General features: G+C 42.7%; 2 protein-coding genes across 3 annotated transcripts; one reads left to right on the top strand and one right to left on the bottom strand.

Moving 5' to 3' along the window:
• Positions 1–3,180: 3,180 nt before the first annotated feature.
• On the top strand, positions 3,181–22,448 carry LOC4802305 (atrial natriuretic peptide receptor 1). 2 transcript variants are annotated; one of them, XM_033382368.1, is made up of 9 exons: positions 3,181–3,328; positions 9,187–10,339; positions 13,656–13,770; positions 15,590–15,734; positions 16,807–17,233; positions 17,294–18,022; positions 18,084–18,248; positions 20,030–20,213; positions 20,278–22,448. In XM_033382368.1, the coding sequence occupies exons 2-9, from the start codon at positions 9,421–9,423 to the stop codon at positions 21,926–21,928; spliced, it is 4,335 nt and encodes a 1,444-aa protein (XP_033238259.1). In that variant the 5' UTR covers positions 3,181–3,328; positions 9,187–9,420; the 3' UTR covers positions 21,929–22,448. The 2 variants fall into 2 exon arrangements, with proteins under 2 accessions (XP_033238259.1, XP_001359248.3); XM_001359211.4 differs by having other exon boundaries at positions 3,181–3,411.
• On the bottom strand, positions 18,751–19,986 carry LOC4802323 (uncharacterized). The gene is made up of 2 exons (XM_001359226.3): positions 19,224–19,986; positions 18,751–19,155 (listed from the first exon to the last, which is right to left on the bottom strand). The coding sequence occupies exon 1, from the start codon at positions 19,838–19,840 to the stop codon at positions 19,262–19,264; it is 579 nt and encodes a 192-aa protein (XP_001359263.2). The 5' UTR covers positions 19,841–19,986; the 3' UTR covers positions 18,751–19,155; positions 19,224–19,261.
• Positions 22,449–22,848: the final 400 nt, after the last annotated feature.

The following is a 22,848-nucleotide window of genomic DNA, read 5'->3' as shown; positions in this document are numbered from 1 at the left end:
TTTGTGATGTTCTGATGCGGTTGGCACAGTGGGAACTGCAACAGGCCACACGGGCACGGACTGGCTGCCACAACTGACACGCACACACCTAAGCGAGGGCACACAGATACACAAAGAGAATGAGAGAGAAGCAGTGATAGAAAATGCTGAACGAAATTTTTCTCTAGACTTTTCCTGACTTTTCGAGCATAGAAGTTTAACTTTTGATAGACTATAACCCGACCCGAGACCCCATTCGCCTGAATAGTGTACTCAGCACATTAGGTTAGTGCGGAAAGAAAAGTTTTGTCGAAAAGTTTTCGTGGAAGACGAGGCAACCTTTTGATTAAGCATGCAAATAGATTTAATTATAAAATTCTGCCATTGTTCCGCCTTTTAACCCATATAGATTCTTCCCGCCAACTTGTTGAAAAGTTATTTGCTTTAATTACGTTGAAAAGTTGTACACAAATCTTGAGCAGAGTACTAATAAGCAAAAAGGAATCCCAGGAATATCCTGAAAGTCAAGTTTCCAATCTGAGGGCATGAGACCATGTTGAGTCATTTATCCATCCAGAGCTCAAGTTAATTGCACAAAACGCACAAACAAACACATCCCCACACATCCCAGCGCTGTCCTGTCTTCTCTGTCATATGCAGCTTCTTACAGCTCTCCTGCTATCTCTTTATCTAGATATTAGTTAAACAATTGTTCAGACAGAAGCATGTACTATGTAGTCTGCAAAAATGTGTGCTAGACAACGAGTTGTAAACGAGTTGGTTGCGAGATTTTATAGTGGAAGCTGTGGAATCCCTTTGATGCGGCATATTGCCAGGCTAAAGGCAGAGCCAACTCGCCGGAGAAAATGGAAATGAGCTTGGGGTGTAAGTGGAAGATTTACAAATTGCTTGGGACAAGACAAGTGCATGTTTATGCTCGAAAACTATTTTAATATAATCTTTTGGTATTCATTTTGGGGATAATCATGTGAGAGGGAATAATTCATTTCAGCTGCTCTCCTTGGCATCGAAAAGATTTCGAAATGAATTAATCCCTTCAATCAGTGGAAAGAAAAGAGTATTCATTATTCTGCTGATAATGGCTCTCACTCTTTATCACAAAGATTTCGCTTTTCCCTGTTTGTTATTTTCATTTACAGTTATTGCTTGGAGCTATCCTCATCCACACCCTTAAAGAGCCGCAGCCCATGAACATATTGAATGCAGGGCAATGTAATATAAGGGAAAAGGAAAAGCCTCTGTCTGCAGAGAAGGAGGAAGCATTAACAGTCTTTTATTTATTAATTTCAATAAGAACGATACTTAAGGAATTGATTTAAATTCGTTTACACATCGCTTTCTCGGTCAAAGGGATAAGGGCGTGCGTGTCTGTGGCCTGTCATTGTGCTGGTTCCGGCTGGTGTCCTTGCCCGGTGCAATCAACATTGGCATTCTTCAGCTTACTCTCCATCTGTCTCTCTCTCCCCCTTTCCCTTCGATGGCATTCCCCTATTGCTTACTTCAGTTGCTGCCATTTCCAGTCCGCCGGAAGGATGGGAGCGGATAAGGAAAAGGGCACAGAAGTGAGGATGCTTAACATTTTTACCAGACAACTTCATTTGAGTCATTTGCGCTTTATTGACAATTTATATGGATTTCAGGGCAAAGCACTGAAAGCCAGAATCGTCTGAATAAAATGTTAATGTAAATGGCCGCGCTGCATATAAAGATGAGTGGCAAAAGTGGCTGGGCGACTGAGAGGCAAAGGAATAGGAATTTAATTTCAGTTTCAAAGGAGCGGATGCTCTCTGTCTCCTTCAATAACAGACAGGAACAACTTCTATGGCCTCCCACACAGGCAGAAGTCAAGCTGGTAGATTTCCTTCTGATTGCCATCTGCCACGGCCGTCAGCTATTTATCTATCCATCCATCCATTTAACTATCTATCCATTTAACTCTGTGAATGCAATGCCAGCCTCAAACAGGAAATTGCAGAAATGGCTGGCATTGAATGCGAGGAGTTGCAGCAAACGTCTAATTTATGGCTATCCCACATACACAGAGAGAGACCCAGACAGAACGACAGACCGTAGGTCAAACACTGTCTGAGCGGGCCGATTGGTGATGCACAAAGTGAACAGACTACAGATCCTGTTCTCCTAAAAATCCTAGGCATCAGTTAAATTAATTCAAAAATTTCTGGCACAACAAACACGAAGACCTGAAAGGATTGCAAACAATTTATATAGAAAGCATATAGAAAGGAAACGCAGGGAACCAAGGTACAAGCAAAAGGGTGGCAACAAGTGCATTTCATTCATTACCTCAACCCAAAAAACTCGGTCTCATCCATATGATTTATTAAGTTCAAGTGCCAGGAAAAAGAAAGAAAGAAACATAAATAGAACGAAAGGGCGAATAAAACTGAAATATGAAAGCTGGGACCAACAAGGAAATGGAGTGCACAGGCATGGGTGCACCACACTCACACTGAGCCAAACACTTTATGCGTGCCACGCTGCGTATGCGTATTATCTTCCTCCCATTTGTATGCGTGTGTGTATCTGTGCAATCTAAGCAGGAGCGGAGCTGTAGGACAAGTCCTGTATGCGAATGTATCTCCAACGTAGTTGAAATTCAAATTGGATTTGGCCATGTGAGAACGTAATGGACAACAGGCATACAGAAAGCAAAAGGAGGACCAAAGAAAGCCTGAACACATGCGTGTTCTACCCAAGGGTCTGGATTCTTTTTGTTTATTGGGATTTATTATTCATTTCCGAATGCAAAATTTCAATTGAATTGTTTACCAGAAAAATCAGAAATACAAGCAGATTGGTCTCGTTATCATAGGTATGAGCATATTTAATAAAAAGTAAATATTCTACTAGAAGATAGTTTAGATAGTCATAGTTTTCTTAGTTATACGAAGATGAGCAATGAGTTTAGTGGGATGATAGATTTCAGATATATTAATCTCAATTTATTGAGTTAGTACCTTCATTATAATAAGGTACTTCCCCTGTAGGATCCTCCATTTTACATCTGTCCGTCTCCGTTCTCCCTCACTGCGGATCACCTACGCAGCAGCTGGCAGCGCAGTCGCTGCTTAGCGTCGGCGTTGGCGTCGCTGCCAACGCTTCGGCATCGCCATCGTCGTGTCGCTCGTCTCCGGCTGCTTCCGATTCCTCAGTTCGGTTTTACGATTCGAGCGCGAACGAAGCGGCGAGAGAACCGCGCATAAAACGCATCGACAAATAAAATAGAAAAAACTCAAAAAAACTCGAGTTTTTCAAAAATTTGATATATAAATATTTAAAATGCGACGGCTTTTGGTTTTTTCACATTGTATGCTCAATGATATGCCTTATCAATAGCAGCAACCCCGCACAAAACAAAAGAGTGATAAGATAAAAAGCGCATAATTAAAAGTAAATACAATTGAAACCTGGGCACAATGTGCAGGCGATACAAAAAAATCTATAAATAAAAAAAAAATTGAGAGAAAAAGTGAAATTAGAAAGGAAAATAATGATATTAATGAACGCTTTGATCGAGTGAAATGGAAGTGCGGACACTTAACCCTTGCGGACAATTAACACTTGTGCGACAATGGAACCGCAACGAAATTAATGTTAATCAATAGGCAACAAATCTGTCAGATCTGTCCCAGAAGCCAAAGAGATTCACAAATCATTTCGCGTCGACCACAAAATTCGATTTGTTTGGAAAATATTTATGGCATCTGCCATCGTTTATTTATCATTTTCGATTGTTTTGTAATTTGGTGGGAGTGCTGTAAACAAAGTTTTATGATTTATGACACGATTTGGAACCACAAATTATATATAATGGCCATAAATAACTATTTCTGATCAGATTTGAAGTGTTGGGATATTGATTCCATGACTAATTGCTTATAAAATAATATAAATAAATAACTCCAAAAATATGAGCAAGCATTGTTTGTTGAATTCGGTTACAAACAAATTTTTTTAAATCTGTGGCACTCAAAACACACAACAAAATACGTTTTTAAGCCTTTGCTAATTTAATTCCCAGCTTATTTATTTGCCTCTTTCTTCATATGTTATTTATAATTGTCGCAAAGGCAAACAAATTGCTGGAGAGTCAGTAGCTAGATTCCAGTCGCAGTAGCCAGAAGAACGTGTTTACTCCTTCAAAATACAGCAATTTTCGGTTTTCGTTCTTTTTGGGCTTCCGTTTTTGCGGCCCGTTTAATTGCTTTTCAAATGAAATATTTCGCATCCATGAGATGGGAGAAACAATTGGAAGGGTCGCGCAATCGGACATCGGACATCCGAGAGTACTCATAGAACGGACAGTGCACAATATTGTATATTGTATCGATGCGGAGTGGAGTGGACACAGTAGCCCCCAGGGGGGAGAAACGGCAGCAGTAGCGTGGGGTCAGTGCTGACAGACGTGTTGAACTTGAAATACAATTTGTAAAATTTTTCACTGTTGCTATTCGGCTATTCGAAAATGTTTCCGTTGGAAAATTTTGTCGAGGGTATAGCAGCTTTGTGGAGGAGAATGAATGGAAAATATGATGGAAAATTTGAGAAAGAAAATGTGAAAAATACTATTAAATAGCGAACCGAATGATTCCTCTTTCTATATCTGTAACTAATCATATAGGATGCTCGATCTTCATTAGAGCATCTAAGCAGCGACTTTTAACAATTTGTTGTTCTCTTTTTGTTATTCAAATCCCCTAATGGAATATTCAGCATCGCTTGCCTTGCATTTTTGGTTCCATTTTCGCATTTTTGTTTTGTTTTTCTATGTTTTTGTTTTTGTTGTTTGTTGATTTTTCACAGCATAAAGAGTGCAATGTCCAACTAAATGTTTTCCGTAAACATTTATGCATAAAGTTTCCACGGAAAGGCGTGGGGGTGGGTGGATGGGTGCCACTATGACGAGTGAATGAGCAATGAGTGTAATTAAAACGCCCACCAATGGATATGTATAGTGGAACTTTATGAATGCGCTCACACAGGCAGCTCGTAGTCACACCTGTCTCGGGTGTCGCAGAGCGGATCAACCGAGTCTGTGAGTGCCGGAGATGAATCAAGATATGCTAATGATTCATGATTACAGGTCGTGATGTAAATGAGTGCCTAGCGAGAGCAGTGATTGATATGAGTTCATTAAATCGAACTGCAGAGATCGTATATCTAACTAATGATCTTAACTCTTACGAACTGGCAATGCGAGTACTTTATAATTAGTTATGGCTAATTCTGGAGAACACTTCCATAGTGTTTCCTGCTTTTTACCGATTACCTAACTCTCAGTATTACGCGCCGTACGATTGTGTTTTCATTTTGTTCAAGTAGAGCTAAAAATAGCCACAGAGCACTCTACAATATATGCAGCTCATATTTCGGTCTAGCAAAAATCTGCTTGGACAGCACCAACGAATAAATCCATCGGGGGGAAAAAAGCCATTGAAAATAAACCAAAACAAAAATATTAGCTCACAAATAAAGAGTAGTAAGTAGTAATGACCGTAAAGAAGGCTATGCAATGTGCTATGGGCAAACAGATAAACAGCGACACAGTAATACCCTAAGATCCAAGATCTGAGAGAGGATGATAAGAAAAGATTTCTACACGTATGCAATGAAATTTTAGGAAATTTATATATGTTCACTCATGATGCTTGACATCAAAAAGGTTCATTTACTTTTACTTACTTTTAGTACAGAATTCTCTTCAATTTGCAGTCTTTCTGCTAATCTATCTGTTCTTTATTTAAACCATAAATTATTCTGAGAAGATAAACATTTAGGAGGCTATTCTTCTGCTGAAAATTTTATTTGATTTCATTCTTTATCCATTCAACCAGATCCATTCTGTCAGACAAAAGCCTATGAATTTTATTCACCTCTTAATGAAGTCTTTTTTAATAACACTTACGATTATTGCCCCACTGAATATGAATGAAATTTTTCACCAAGGTGTCTAATCACACATAAATGAGCCATAAAAATGGAAGCTTAACTAATTATTTAATTAACTAAATGATAAATCTAACGACTTTTGAACGGTTTCAAGCTGCCAGCCGCCTGTTCAAAGTGGAAAACAAATCAGTTCCATTTTGCTATTTGCATAGTCTCTGGGTCTTCGAAAAGTAATTAAACAACATGACCAAGTCGATGACAGCGGATACACGAAGGGTACGGAATCAACAGCTGGACCGGAGGGAGCTAGGGGGTTTTTCGTCTGGGTTTTACGCTCCAAAAATAGCCATAAGCCAAAATGACAGGTGACGTTGACCAGTTTGCCAGTTGACCAGTTAGGCAACCTATTAATAAAGCGTGAACTTCATTAGTCAGAGGCACGAAAGACACATGAACGAATTACCATAAACCGATCAACATGGAACGATGAAAGATAGTATCTCCACGAAATGTGCGAATTGTAGATTAAAATCTCATAAATCATTCGCCCCAATCACAGTGGAAGAGTGAGGTCTAACGGCATCCAAAGACACATCTAACGACTGCTACCTGATTGAACGATGGGGCACCCCTATGGAGGGGGTCTCTATAGAGGCCAGTAGAGGTCTGTAGAGGTCTTTAGAGAGAGGTGAAGAGTGGGGATCTGTTAATCCGCGGCACGTGTAAACTCTTAAGACCCGCTTGGGCCAAAAATACTCAAATACTCAACACCGAAAAGCGTACAAAATTGAGACCCCACAAAAAAAAATCAAAAACAACAACAAAATTCAAATAATAATAAAATATAAAGAAAGAAAACAACATTTGCTATCTCTTTCCTTGTATTCATCCCTCTCACTGTCTATCCTGTTTGGCTTGGTCTCAAGCCCCAAATTGACCCATATTTCTACTACCTTTTGGCATTTGACGAATTGTTTGTCGGCCAACCTTGAGAATGGGAGCTGCGCAGCAATGAGAGTATCTGTCTCCTGGCATCAATCAATCTTCAAATGATTGAAAGTGTTTCTAAATGTCCAATATATCGATAAAATGTTTAAGCAAGGAGAAAGGCGAAAAATTGTGAAATATTTAAAGCTCCCACAGTAGATGTTTTTTATGGTAGCGAACGGGGTTCTTATTTCGGAATATAAATAACTGATTATGAGAAGAAAGAAAGGTTCTTAAAATATCATCATAAGACGTTTAGTATGCCGAAAATCTTGATTTATAGTAACTTATTGGCTTGGAATTTGATGAGCAAGATTTACATATGAAATCAAGTTCATTCATAGGTCAGATTGAGTATTTCATTCAAGTTCATTCAAATAACAGATGGAATATTTGTTTATTTTGGGGTAAATGTACTTTTTATTTCCATCTCATTTATCTTCATGTTTGGATAAGTATCCTGTGTTTAGTTTCCCATTCAAGAATGGGGCAAATTTATGATCTTGTTTTGTTGTATGTCTCAATTTCTACCCCATTTTATGTCAGTTTTAATGTTCCAAACATCATTTACTGCTAGACTCGGTCATAACTGAACATATTCCTCATATTTTACCGCTCCGCAAATCTTAAGAAAGACGCGTATACATATATGAGAAAAAGTTGAACGCCAAAGGGCATCATTATGGTAGCTTTATTTTATTTGATTTGATTTTTTATATAGATCTCTCGAATGGCGAATCCACTTTTTCTTCATCGCATTGTGTTTATTGCCATTGTTTGTTGTGTCTTTTGGCGCTTTTGGCCACATCTGAATGGCTGGGGGGGCTCTTTTTTGTCTGAGGTTATTTTTAGATACAAAAGTATATCTTTGTGGCTTTAGGCTTTCGACGTTATTCGGCTTTGGATTTGAGTTTAATGAACGCATAGCCGCCGCTTTATAATGATGGTGATAATAGAGAACCGAAAAATTGGTCAACAGCTCGCCGACCAGGAACTACTACTGTCCCCATTAATGCGCTTTCGGAATTCTGTTGAATCATTATTCAGTTCACTTCTTTCCTCTATTAAAATGATTGGACACGTTCTTTACTTACTTTTCTAATTGCCGTTAAATTTGTAACGAATTCGGAAATCTGCTTAAAGATTTATAAGATTCTCTCGCTCTGAGAAATCTCTCTTTACTAAATTTAGTAATAATAATGTAAGCCGAGCGAAATACGTGTCAGTACAAAGTAAAACAAAATACGTATTCCCCGACTCAGGCTCAGGTGAAGGTCAAAAGAATTTTAAATACCTCATTTTGGGTTTATTTTTAGCCCTTTTGTTTTAGTAGCCTGTCAGACTTCAAGTGAGTCTTACCACAAATTGTACGGGTATTCCAATCAATTATGTTTATTTTTTTTTACCCAAAGTTCAACCCGAAAAAAAAGATGTCAAGCGGGTTTCTCTCACATCTCGAGTATTCCTTCTTAAGAATTGTATCTGTTAAGATCCATTGAAAGACGACTTGGAAACGCCAAACGGTTCGTTCGGACTGTTCCAATTTATTCGTCCGGCGTCTGGCCCTAACAAACATTCGCATAAATATATCTGTAATGCGATTCGAAGCTAAAAATAGTCAAGATGTTGTTTACGAGTTTTGAGGGCACTCCGCTTTCGTATACCCTTTTTTGTGTGAATGAAGCTACAGAAATTTGAGATGCATTGAAATTGAGCTTTGAGAGTTCTTACTTTCTTGGCCATTCAAATCCCAATACTCTACGGTCTCTTAGAGAATTCTAAGTATCGGAAAAGTCGAAAGGGTTTTCCTGATTAAGGGGACATTGAATTCCCTAAGAGTATCTTTGGCTACCAAAATGTCTCTGAAATATTTAGAGCATTCAGAGTACGACTTCTTTTAAAACGAAACTCGATTTTTATTTGTGTGTTTTCGTATTCATATTCTCCAGCACACACAAGTGTTTTACATGGAATGAAAATTGCAATGTGGCTGTTATTCACGGCCTGCGTTTACGAATATTTATAAATGCGAATAGTAAATATTATTTTGGATTTTCGGCTTATCCTTCAATGAAAATTGGCGGCTGTGCATATTTGTGAACGCCTCAATAAATTGATGATAAAATACTGTAAGAATACTAATTAAACTGATGGCAACCAAATAAAGGAAGGAACAACCAGTTGGCTAATGAAAAGTTTAATTAAATTTGAACAATCGGCGATCATTAATAAAAATTCGAAGCAAACAAAACAGTGTAATTAATAAACGAAATTTCAATTTCAATGCAGGTCTTGCTGCAAAGGTTAAATATATTGTCAAAAAAAAATGAATTAAAGAAGGAGCTGTGATAACAAAAAAAGCACTCGCATAAATAATGCAATCAAAATCAGTGACAAAGTGCAACGCTTGATAAAAAACACAAACGAGTATCCCGAATCGAACAACAGAGAGAGAGAGAGACATTCACGAAAACATTCACGTTCCCCAGAGTGGAGGAGAGCTCGGAACAGATCTCATCCGAGATGCCCCCCGTTGGCAGATCGGTCCGGCCAACATTACGGGGACTGAGCCTCGGCCTGAGCCTGTGCCTGCTGCTGGTGGTGCTGCTGCCGAGTCGAGGACCTGCCCGGGCCTGGTTCTACGATGTCGAGGCTGTGGGTGGCGTGGCCCCCATGGGATCGAGCTCCGATGAGCACAGTTTCAAGACACCCGAGACCAAGAACTCACACAAGTCCCAGATAACAGAGCTGGTGCAGCACTTCCCGAGCATTCCCGCCCAGGCCATGCCCAACCACCACCATGTGGCCCATCGACAGCTGGTTTTTGTGGCCCTGCTGCCCTCTGTGGAGTCGGACAACAAGAACGACTGCATAATGCCGAAGGTGCTGCCCGTTCTGGAGCTGGGCATCCGGCACATCCAGCGGAAGGGCTTTGTCGGCGGCACCCACTTCGACATCAAGCTGATCTCAAGGGATACATTCTGCTCCTCGAAGTACGGACCTATCGGTTTCTTCGAGATCTACACCCAGTGGCCGGAGGTGAATGCAGTGTTTGGACTACCCTGCGAGTATGTTTTGGCTCCGATCTCCCGCTATGCGGATGTCTGGCAGGTGCCTGTCCTCACCACCGGCGGCAATGCCAAGGAGTTCAACAAAAAGTCCGAGAGCTACTCCACGCTCACCCGTCTCAAGGGAGCTCAGGTTAATAATCTGGGAAATGTGGTGCGAGCCATTCTCAACAGCTTCAATTGGACGCGCACAGCCCTGATCTACCAGAATGAGAATTCCAAGGTCAAAGGGAACTCTGTGTGCTTCCTGTGCCTGGCCGCCATCCACGATACCATCGAAAAGCAGTCGGTCTATCAGCTGGGATTCGATACAACCACCTGGACCAAGGCGGACATCACACGAATGCTGAAGAACGTGGCCATGCAGACGAGAAGTAAGTGTCTAGAAACATTATGGCAGAGCTAACTGCACTCGTTTCCTTCAATTCCCACTTCCGACACGCATTTTTTGCTTTTCTTCTGGCTCATCCCATCTGTTTTCTCTCTAGGAATATTTATAGTTTGACCTCCTTGGCATGCAACAGAGAGACATGCAACAGAGAGAGACGACCTTGTCGATTTGTTTGCCCATCTGATGCGCCTACACTTGCCAGTGCATTTGAGCGTACATCCCACCCTGAACTTTTTTAACCTCATTGCGTTCTCTGTCATTGAAAGCGAAAACGATTTAATTATAGACACGACACGGCTGTAATGAGTGTGCCAAAGACAAGTTCAAGAAACCAGTCCAATAGGAATAGATACTATCTGCAGAGCAAACATACATAGATACTTGTGTATCTGATCAGGTTCTGAATTAAATAGTCTCTCATACTATTAATAGTCCCAACAGTTGGACTGCGCCTGTGTGCACAGCGGTGCGTATGAGCAACGTTTGCAGTCGACTGTAAGTGAATTGAAATGTGAATTGATTGGGCATGAATTTTGCCCGTTGCAATGATTCGCTGTTAATTAAAATATCAAATTAGCAGCCGGCTAGTTATGGAGCCGTCAGCTGTCATGGACACATATGAGTGACAGCAAATAGTCGAATATCAAGCATACGTAGTGTGTGCCAGTGCCTGTGTCGTTTTGATGCCTGTCTGTCTGCCTGTGTGCCTGTGATGTGCTACCTTCTCCTCTCTCTCTAGCTCTATCTTTCTCTCTCTGTCCATTTGGATCGCATGAAATTGTTTAATTACAGCTCATTTAATTTCATTTATTGGCAATTAACTCAATAAACAATTACAATCGTTATGCATATGTATTTTGTGAGGCATTTCGCGGCTATACGCTTCACAGTGCTATGCTAATTGAATTTTGATGGGCGTACATAAAAACGAAGAGGGAATGACTAGGGATTACATCTGAAGAAGTAGTTAATTAAGTTATGGTTTTATTGTTTCTAAAAGTCATTCGAAATCAAGGGAACCCCCAAGAGTATTAATAGAAAAGAGCCATTCTGATTCTTGGAACTTTCGGAAATAATTGAAATATTTGTCTTTAAATGTAGATGCCAAAAACAAGACCTAAAGGAGATGGAAATGCCTCCTAAAATGCTTGGATATCCACAGCAAAAAGCACTCAAAAACCAAAAGCCTTATCCACTAGGGCTCTGCATTGATATAACATTCATCTGTCGTACAATGGGATATTTATAAACCTTATGACTGCTGTTAAACTCCATATATTGGAAGCACTGTTTCCAAATAGATTCTGTTTGCCATATAATAAATTTTAATTAAAACATAATGATGGCGACAAGTGCTCTGTTTCGAATGCTAAATGAGTTTGTTGTCTGGGCATTATTATTTTTGGGTTTGCCGACAAAGAAAGTTAATTATTTCTTATGATGATATCTAACAATAAAACAGAGTTCAAGGGCAGTCCATAGGAGTACTTTCTTTATCATAAATCAGCACACTTTTGACATGAATCTGTACGTGTTTTGTTATTTTATTGATTGAATAATTTACTCAAGAAATGAGTTAAGTTACACCTCAGGAAATACACTTTAAGCCTTTATATTCTGAACTTTGATTTATTCAATTTGTTATTTGATATCTTCCTGATGTTAATCTTTACACAAACATGATTCTTTTATGGCTTACAATAATTTACATTGCTTTGGTTATTGATTTATATATACGAGTATATTTTATGAACCGAAACAAAGTTCAGAGTCCTCTGCCACAACAATTATGCTTGAGAACACCTCGGTCTGACTCAGGGCACAACTTTTAATTACTTATTCATATCATGGTATAAAAATACACACACTCACGACCTAACTTTATACTCAAAAACAACACAACACAGCAAAAGTTCGAGATGTAACATTTAAAAGAGAAACAACAAGAAACAAATAAAAAAAGAAAATAAAAATTGCATAATTAAATCAAGTCAATTGCAAGTTTTTTCCACTGAACTTGAAATTGCCGAGCCCAAGCCCAGGTTCAGTTCCAGGCCCAGGGCTTGTGCTCCCATCTTTTTTAAGTAATTAAATTCCAGCAAAGAAAACTCAAAAGATGACGTTGAAAATTGCATTACCGAGAGGGTAGGCGACTGAGAAAATTGCACTTGATTGTTCTGTGTTTGAGCTGTGATACATATCATATACACATGTGCATACCTTTGTCTCTTCACTCGGGGGCAGAAGTTTCCGATTTTGCTATTAATATAGTTTATGTATTTGTTGGCAATACATTTGACATGCAAATACCGACATGGGAACGAACCGGTGTTTGCAAATCATGAGTGCTGCACAACAAGTCGTATGCGCAATTACATTGGCCAGTTTATGGTGGCTTATGGCTTGACATTCAATTTGTAATTGATGGAATTTACATGAACTCTCGAGTGTGTGGGCAATTTCATTTGGGATTTAGATGGAATTATATTAGAAGAGAATATGTGATACCATTTGAAAACCTCAATGAATACCTGACGTCTGCTAAAAACCTCTAATACTTCTCCTGATTGACATTCAATTTGTAATTGATGGAATTCATTATATCTATTGTGCGTGCATGTGTAAGCAATTTCATTCCACATTAGCCAGAAATAATAAGCATCTGTCAGTATTATTTTAGCATTTCGGGCATGAATATAAATTGAAAATTTGTAATCAAAATGTTGCCAATGCATATGCAGAATGCTTAACTTTTACCAATTTTCTACCTATCAGAAACATAAACAAAATGCAACTTATTTCAATAATATTATTTGTGAGTTTCAATTGGATTACATTTTTAATTGATATGCAAATTTCAGATAAGTTTGAATGGAGTCAATTAAAAACTTTTACACATTCTAGCTTTGAAGCAAAACCTAGCTAATATTGGCACCTAATTGCGTTAGGAAAATTTGCTGCTGGCTAGAAATAATTATATTAGATACTTGCTTATTGTTGTATCCTTTCCCCATTCTCTTCTCTGCTCTGGAAACATATCGAAAACGAGTGCTGTATCGAGTGCTGTCAGACTCATATCAACTTGAGTGTGGAGCACCAATGAGATACTTTTGAGTTATAATTTGGGAAACAACGTGTTTTTATCTTCCTTACGCTTTTTACATTCACTGACGTCAGAGCCACTGACAATCGACAGCTTTTAAATAAATTAATACATTTTTAATGACAAGAGAGCCACCAGATCTGGCCGAAAACATGACTATTTTGATTTCAATTTTGGCTTGTCTATTTTTTTGCAGTTGTCATTATGTGCGCCGATCCGCAGTCGATACGTCAAATTATGCTGACAGCCGAGGAGTTGAATATGATCGATAGCGGCGAATATGTTTTCATCAACATTGAGCTATTTTCGCGGTGAGTAAATCTTTGAATTACTTAACAGACACCACAGACACACAGATGCCACAGCTACAAAAGGTGATCAATTTGTTGCCTTTCACTTTGATCAACACACAAAAAAGTACACCACGCGCACTCTCAAACAAAAATATTCTTTACAAACTGCGCACGAGGTGCGGGCATACATATGTACTGTACAACGTACAGACATTAGTCAAGGTTATTAAAATTATGAAATGTAGCAATCGGAGTTGTCCGTAAATAGCATCTGCATTTGCCCCTCTCTCTCTTTGAGGCAGCCACAAAAACTATTTTTAAATTGAGGAAATTCCACACTTCGGCACATGGCAGGGGCAGATCGATTAAAGCCAACAAATCGACTGTAAGAGCACCTCAGAATTGTACTCCGAGTCGGGCTTGGACTTGGACTTGGACTTCGACTCATTACGATTACCCACAAATATAAATGCTGAGTAATGCTCGGGTCTCTTTGTCTCCCATCGCACACCCTCCCCACAGCCTCACCCCAGCAAGCACTTTGATAGAATAGATCTACACCAAAGATGGTATCGGAGATGTCGGAGTATCAAAAAGAAAGAGCTATGTTCATACAGAATAAGTATAAATAGTATATCAGATCTCCCAATGATAAATGCAATACGAAAGATTTAATATGTTCGGGTTGCACTGAAAGGGAGATGGATGAACTCCTCCACCTCCTCCAGCTATGCAAGTGGCTGGAATACTCGAATACTCGTACATTTGCAGTCAATTTCTATATTTATTTGCATGTGCACTAAATGCATTCTAATCGCCTTCTGACCTTCATGACACTTGCAATCAATGGAAAAATGTTGCGTTTTATATATAGTGTAATCTATATATACCCCAAATCGTACCCGTACCCGCACTCCCAAGTGCATTTGTCTGAATGCCGGTATATACGAGTACATTGGGATTAACTAATCAATTTCCTGCTTGAAAAAACTGTATTGAGATCTATGTATTTTGAACAAAATTCTCGATGGAATTCTCGGGAATATGGGTTACTAAAATTTATTATTTTCAATGTCCAAAAAGGGCATGTGCACTCTGCGAGAGTTAATGGAGAAGTCTCTCTCACCCTTCACCCTAATCTTTCCCAGTCGCAGAGACATAAAAAAAGGCTCCATTCAACGCATATCTCATGCATAAGAACTGCAAATGTGAATAAAGCATATCAGTCAGTGACAGACATCTCCCCCTCGTTCTTTCTTTCAATCTCTTATGCCCATAGGCATCTACTATTCATGGTATTTCTACCCACAATCGAATCGCCTTACACCCCATTCATAAATGCAATTCAGATTGAACCTTGAACGAAACATGGATGTCTTGCACTCTTCATAATCAATAATTTTCAAAATGTATTCGTAACCAGGGGTCAGGCTAGCATTGAAACAAGACCGAAATACATGCGAACACCAAATGATAACGTCCCGTGGAGAGAGGGTAATGTACATATGTATTTCAAATGCATTTACATCGAACATCTTCGAACAGAAGTATCTATGTCTGTCCCTGTGGCTGTAGCTGTGTTCCGCACACTTTACCAATCTATTTATAAACAATTTATGACGCATATCAAAGCTGGCAATAAACCTAACACGTCGGCGAACGGGACGGCACAAAGGAAAATTAAAAACTGCATTGATAAGGCAAAATAATATGTACATACATGTGTCAAAAATAAATACGAAATTGATTACAAATAAAAGGGCAGACTGTACATAAGAGAGAGAGAGAGAGGACTTGATTAATAACTTTTCTTTCGTACTATTACTATCTTTTGAAGGGTTCCCTATCTGACGTCGCAGCCATGGTATGATAAGAATGATACGGATTTGAATAATGAGCGTGCCCAGAAGGCGTACACCGCCATGCTGACCGTCACCCCCAAACAGCCCAACGACAATGAGTACACGCGGGTGTCCAATGAGGTGAGTGGTTATGGGGGTCCATGGATATTTGCATCGAAATGGATGTGGCAGCCAATTTGAAAATTTTTCCCAGATTTCTTTTGTTGCTCTTTTGTAGTCACTTCCTTCTTTCTTTTTTGCTGCTGTTGCGAGGCATTCCTCGCTTTTTGGGCCAGCCTCAGCCTCATGCATACTCAATGCCAGTGCACGTTCCTTTCCCTCTCTTTCGACCGCAGCCTATTTTGCATAGAGCCGCAGCAGGGAACAGGAGCAGAGAGGCTAGAGAGGAATCGTAAACATTTTTCTGTTGATACATGGTAAATTTACAACAAACACAGCCCCGACAACACCTGAGAGCATTTGTTGTCCCAACTTCACACTGAAGTGCACTCGTAAAAGCCAACCCACAGTATATCCCCACAACCAAACCAAAGGAAAGCAAATGAAAATGGGGCTGCTGCTGCTGCACTTGCTGATAAGCAGACACTTGCCTCTCTATGTATCTGTTGGATACACGTACTAAGTCCTTAGAGGCACAGACAAACATGAGAGCCGCCTGGCCTAATGAGCTGCCATCGTTGACAGAGCCCTAGACTCTGGATCTCTGGCCACATTTTCCATCAATACTCGGCCAGTGGAGAGTCTCTAATCTCAAGTCTCTCAGTCTCTCTTAACAAGTTAGTATGTACTTTCTTGGCATCTTGTCCGTTCCGCTCAATGTATATTTGTGCAACCGCAACTCTCTGCCAGGCCAAATCCCTGTCAAAGTCGGAGGCCAAAACTAAATCCCGCCATTGGCACAACTTTGGCTCTGGAGCAGTGGACCTCCTGGCAGGCGGTCTGCAATAATTTCCACACGGATTGTGACAAAAAGTCGCAGACATTCCAGCGTAGCAATCGCAATCCCTTGCATTTTCCAGGCGAGCGAACGCGTAATTGAATTTTCACGGGGGAGGTGGCGGCCAAAGCAATTAAAGAACAAAAGTGCCAGGAGCCACGAAGAACAATTGATGGTGCCTTTGGGCTAGGGACTAGCTACAATATAAGAGAGTCAGTTGAGATTAATGCGCTTGGAACCTTACCCCTTTTACAGATCAAAGCCATTGCAGCGGACAAATACAATTACACGTTCAGCGACAATGAACCGATTTCGGCATTTGTCACGTCCTTCTTCGACGGGGTACTGCTCTATGCGAACGCCCTGAACGATAGCATCCGGGAGGATCCCAGCATGCTGACACGCCCCATCAATGGCACGGACATGGTGCGACGGATGTGGAACCGCAGCTTCACGGGCATCACCGGCAACGTGACCATCGATGCCAATGGGGACCGTCTGTCGGCCTACTCCCTGCTCGATATGAATCCCAATACGGGGCGCTTTGAGATTGTGGCCCACTTTCTGCACAATCGCCTGGAGTTCGAGTCAAATAAGGAGATCCACTGGGCAGGGGATCGCGAGGAGGCGCCATCGGATCATCCAAGCTGTGGTTATGATGGCGCTCTGTGCCCCGACAATTGTGAGTGGATTTAAGCCATATAAAACCGGAATCGTCCATTCATTTGAATGACTCTTTCAGCTCTTCCTGGCTATGCCATACTCTCGATAGTCCTGGGCACCATGGTGATCATCATGGTGGTGTGCTTTTTCTTTGGCTACCGCCACTACATAGCTGAAGCGGAGATCAATTCGATGAGCTGGAAAGTCTCTTTGGAGGATGTCATGTTCCGGGATACCGCCGAGCGGGGTCTGCGTGGATCCTTTCACTCGCTGGTGAAGCAGAGCTCCCAGCTGACGCTGATGTCCGAAGACATGGTGTCGATTAATGGGGATCGTCAGATCTTCATACCCGTGGGCATGTTCCGCAAGAGCAAGGTGGCCATCAAACCCATCGAAGTGGACAATGTCCAGGCGCTGCTCACGCGCAACCTTATGCTGCAGCTGAAGCGGATGAAGGACCTGCAGCACGATCATTTGGTGAAGTTTTATGGTGCCTGCCTCGACCAGAGGCGCAGCTTCCTGCTCACCGAATACTGTCCAAAGGGATCGCTGCAGGATATCCTGGAGAACGAGCAATTCCAGCTGGACTGGATGTTCAAGCTGTCTCTCATGCACGACATTGTCCGGGGCATGCAGTTCCTCCACAGCTCCGACATTCGATCACACGGCAATCTCAAGTCCTCCAACTGCGTGGTGGACTCCCGCTTCGTCCTGAAGATCACCGACTTTGGCCTACACACACTGCGACGTTCACGCTACGACCTGGAGAGCGATGGAGGCAATTGCAACAGCCACGCCTACTGGAGCAGTACGTAACCGCACACCCATTTTAGTACATTTCTCACTCACAATTCTCCTCCCCATTGCAGACCTCCTGTGGACGGCCCCGGAGCTCTTGAGGCTCGAGCAGCAGCGTGCCCCCGAGGGAACCCAGAAGGGCGATGTCTATGCCTTTGGCGTCATTGTGCACGAGATAACCACACGACAGGGCCCCTTCTTTCTCGGAAAGTGTGCGTATGAGAAATCGCCACAAGGTATGAAATTGCTTTTGTCCTGCCACTGCAACTGCTCCTCTGTATCCTCTACACCTTCCACCGTCCGGGGCTAAGTATTTCTCTTCTTTCTTCGTGCTGCGGCTGATTTTGCTTGTGCGGAATTTTAATGCCAGATTTTTGCACATGTTGCGGTTGCTCCGTGGTTTGGTGTTGTATTGTTGCATGTGGCTGTGGGTGCCGGTCTCCGATTTCGTGCACAAATTAGCACATGAATGTCCTGCCTGGCAAGTCTCTGACTATCACTAAATTGATGGTTAGCCTCGGGAATGACCTGATACCAATGTGTGTGACTGGGTTCACAGTGATTTAAAGGCTTAAAGATGTGTACATAAAAGATGGGACTTAAAGAGATTTTAATATCTAAATGGACACCAAATTAATAATCATTTATGTTTTGAATGGGCCAAGAACTATAACTATTTTATAGGGGTAATTTGGAGGTTATTAAAACCCTCCCAATAGAAATAGAAAATATCCTCAATTAATGAATTATTCAATATAATCTTTGAAAGGATTAGAAGAGTTAATAAATTGATTCAACTAAAAGTAGCACTGACTTTATGCTACTTTATTCATACTACTACTTCATACCTACTCTTTGCCCCAACTTCCTATGAAAACTAAAGTCATTGAATGCCTGGCAGAACCTAAGGCCAAATTCAGATCTCGCACCGATTTCAATTGCCGCTGAAAACTTGGTCTACAACTTGCCACAGATAGTAAGAGAGGGAGAGAGAGAGAAAGATACCAATGGCAAGCACTTGACAAATTCATCAAATTATGCACTGACTTGAGTTTGGGGGAATCAGGCGGCGGTCGCATCCTGCCAGTTGCCCGCCACAGAGTGGAACTGTAGCAGACAGTTTTTGGAGAGTTTCGGTTGTGCCTGGAAAAGACGAATTTAATTGCGGTCTCAGCACACACTCGAAATCGAAATCAAATTGCACGGCTGACCCAAAAAGTTTTCGACGAAGAAGCTGTCGGAACACAAATCACGAACTCGTCTCGCGGCAGCAATAGGGCACGTCCAGGCTGTCCAGGCTGCCGGAATCGAGGCCCAAGCCGCAGCTGTGACGCATCCAGGACCAGCAGCCTGGTTGATGCCGCCTGCTCTTGCCCTTGTTCTTGCCACGGATGTCAGTACTAGTGCGGCTACCACTTCTGGCCAGGTCGATGCTGCCGCACGGCTCTAACCAGGCTTGGTTCAGCTTTTTCTGTCGCTCCAGCTGCCACAGCCACTCGATGCGGGATTTGCCCCAACCACAGCGAAGCTCTGGTGGCGATTTGTCGCAAATGCCAAAGACCACGTCGGCATCGGTTGGTTCGGGTTGCGTTTTGTTGTCCATGCCACCGACTCGTCTGAGGACAGACGGGTGCAGCGACCGCCTTGACCTGGACACGGACATCATTAGACCCATAATTTGGCATTCCGATTGCAGGTCCTGTTCGCTGTAGACGGACCGCAGCAGGTCCTCCTGATGAAACCAATTGGGATTCATACTGTAGGCAATTGAGTTGGGCGATCTGCCCCGCAGAAGATGTGGACAAATCAATCGGTCCTCGATGCTCATGTCTGTTTGTGTGTGTTTTCTTCTATCAGGTGTAGCAGCCAGCTCCCTAGCCAGAGCAGGACAAAAAATGACATTAGACACTAACAATTTACATATTTCGGGGGCAGTGGATCGAAACTTGAATGGAAATATCTCTCACCCGAATGAAGTCTAACCCAAGGCCTCTCCTTCTAATATTCCAAAACACAGAGATCATCGAGCTGGTGAAAAACTACCATCCGTCGCGTATGCCGAAGCCATTCCGTCCCGATCTCGAACCCTTTGGCGACACCAAGGCCGACATCAATGGCATCATTCGACGCTGCTGGGCCGAGGATCCTGCCGAGAGGCCAGACTTCAACACCCTCAAATCCATGATACGGAAGTTTAACAAGTAAGTGGGGCAATAGCTTAGATCTGTAGATCTCTAGATAATCATGTGGCTTGCTCATTTCCAGGGATAATGAAACTGGCAACATCGTGGACAATCTGCTTAAACGCATGGAGCTGTATGCCAACAATCTGGAGGAGCTCGTGGAGGAGCGCACTCAGGACTACCACGAAGAGAAGAAGAAATGCGAGAAGCTGCTGTACCAGCTCCTGCCGCAGAGTGTGGCCGCTCAACTGATCAGCGGACAGCCCGTGGTGGCCGAGACCTTTGACCAGGTGACGATCTACTTCAGTGACATAGTGGGCTTTACGGCCATCTCGGCGGAGAGCACGCCCATGCAGGTGGTGCAGTTCCTCAACGATCTGTACACCTGCTTCGACTCGATTGTGGAGAACTTCGATGTGTACAAGGTGGAGACGATTGGCGACGCGTACATGGTGGTCTCCGGCCTGCCCATTCGGAATGGGAATCAGCATGCGAGGGAGATTGCCCGCCTGGCGCTGGCCCTCCTGGAGGCAGTGCACAACTTCAGGATCCACCATCGGCCGGAGGATCGGCTTAAGCTGAGGATCGGCTTGCATACGGGCGCCTGCGTGGCCGGCGTGGTGGGCCTGAAGATGCCCCGCTACTGCCTCTTCGGGGACACCGTGAACACGGCCTCTCGCATGGAGTCCAATGGGGAGGCCCTTAAGATCCACATTAGCGAGACCACAAAGGTGGCTCTGGACGAGTTCGGTACCTTTGTGACGACCCGTCGGGGCTTTGTACCCATGAAGGGCAAGGGCGAGATGCTCACCTACTGGCTGGAGGGAGAGGTGCCCAGGCCGGATGACCACCTCTCGCCCAGCAAACTCATGCTCTCGCGGCGATCCTCACTCAAGCAGCCGCAGCGCCAGCACTCACTCCACAAACAATACTCAGAGCTGGTTGTGGCAGCGCCACCGACGCTGCTAGCGGCAGCCGTGCCGGTCATTGCACTGCCGCCGCCCAAAGAGAACTCGCCCAATCTCCGCGTGAAGCGCAAGATCAGCTCCAGCTCGCCCAAGCTGAATGGCAGCAGCTTCGACTACCAAAAGACTGAGAACAACTACTATCTGGATGCGGAGGCGGCCGGCCAGAAAGCGTACGACATCTACAGCAGCCGCTCGCTGCGGGACATGGAGGAGGCCAGCGATAGCTGGGAGCTGGCCCACTTCCGCCTGCCCCTCAGCGGGGCCCTCAAGAACCACAACAACAATCACGGACATGTCCAATCGAATTCGAACTCCAATCTGAGCGGCATCCTCCAGCCGCTGCCAGCGTCCGGTCGCAGCCGCCTGAAGCCCTCGCCCACGATCTCAACGCTGCTGACGAGCAGTCGCAGCGATGCCAATGCCTCTGGCTTGGACACGGGCAGCCTGGGTAGTGCCCAGAGGATCAAGTTTGCCGATGGCGATGAGACCTCACTGCTAATCGGGAAGCAAAAGGGAATGCAGCCACAGATGCAGATGCAGCCGCCGGCGGCAGTGGCAAAACCCCTGGTGATGGGCAGCAGTCCCCAGCGGAGTGCGAGCAGCTGCAGCAGCCAGAACATTCCAACGGCCAACGTGGGCGCAGACGCCACCCACCACTACGGATACCTGGTGAAGAACTATAAGCAGCTGCCCCAGGTGGCAGGTCGTGGAGCAGGTGCCGGCAGTGCCGTGACACAGCCCCTGCTGGCCAAGATCAACTCGTAGTTGTAAGCGGGGGGAGACTGCCCGCCCAAAGCAGAGGCTGTCTCCCCCGTAGGGATATACTCGTAATTATGCATATTATGTACATGTACTTGTTTGTGATAATAAGTTAAACCCAAGTTGAACAACTTAGTTGGTAGCCATCGACTTGGAGCCCATAGTCGATGGATAAGTGAGACGGAAATCAAATTCGAAATTTGTATAAGACTCTGCGAAAGTGTTTTGCTTAGCTTTTAATCACCTCCTTTCCTTACTCGTAAGTAGCGAATTTTATCCATAATATCGGTGTAAATAGGATATTTACTCCCCCCCTCCCCGCAACCGATCTGTTCCTTGTGCTTTGAATATTAATTTCTCCAACTCAGACAACTAGTTTAAACTTTAAACTGAAAGTAACCTAGATCTAGAAGTTAAGCGTAGACAAAATTGTGAAATTTTTTTCGTGTATGTGTAAAGTATTAAAGGAACATGAATATTTATTTCCAAAATTGACGAATAAAGAAGTTATACCTGAGAAATGTAAGGATTTGTGTTAAATTTCTGTTATAGATTAAGGAATTTAATTGTTTTCTGAGTAATCAATTCTTTGTTTGAATGCAAACTAAAACTGCTGAGCTGGCGCCAAACGGTTAAGGTTTTTCATATGTTTGGTCACACTGATTTGCATGCCACCATGTCTAGCTCACACACCTTGCTAATTTTAAACTTTTCATAACATTGTCCAGTATATTTGAAACGCGGTATGGACCGTTTGCCTAAGCCTTATTTTGGAATCAATAAAGATGAGAATCTAAATTTAACTAATCTTGTAGGAAATTGATTTAATAATCGAATAAAGAACTTGAATTCGTCAGTATATTTACGGTATATTTTGAAAATGAGGCGGTATGTTTCGGTATATCTGTGAGGGTCGGACCGTATGT

Source organism: Drosophila pseudoobscura, chromosome 2, assembly GCF_009870125.1.
Source record: "Drosophila pseudoobscura strain MV-25-SWS-2005 chromosome 2, UCI_Dpse_MV25, whole genome shotgun sequence".
NCBI lineage: Eukaryota > Metazoa > Arthropoda > Insecta > Diptera > Drosophilidae > Drosophila > Drosophila pseudoobscura.
This window is presented reverse-complemented; position numbering and strand designations above follow the sequence as displayed.

What these genes read in the sequence shown, in the direction of transcription:
- LOC4802305 (XM_033382368.1), top strand. Translation starts at nt 9,421, where the DNA reads ATGCCCCCCGTTGGCAGATCGGTCCGGCCAACATTACGGGGACTGAGC. An exon ending in AACATTGAGCTATTTTCGCG is followed by an intron (nt 13,771 to 15,589) that starts GTGAGTAAATCT and finishes TATCTTTTGAAG; the next exon opens with GGTTCCCTATCTGACGTCGC. An exon ending in ACACGCGGGTGTCCAATGAG is followed by an intron (nt 15,735 to 16,806) that starts GTGAGTGGTTAT and finishes CCCCTTTTACAG; the next exon opens with ATCAAAGCCATTGCAGCGGA.
- LOC4802323 (XM_001359226.3), bottom strand. Translation starts at nt 19,840, where the DNA reads ATGAGCATCGAGGACCGATTGATTTGTCCACATCTTCTGCGGGGCAGA.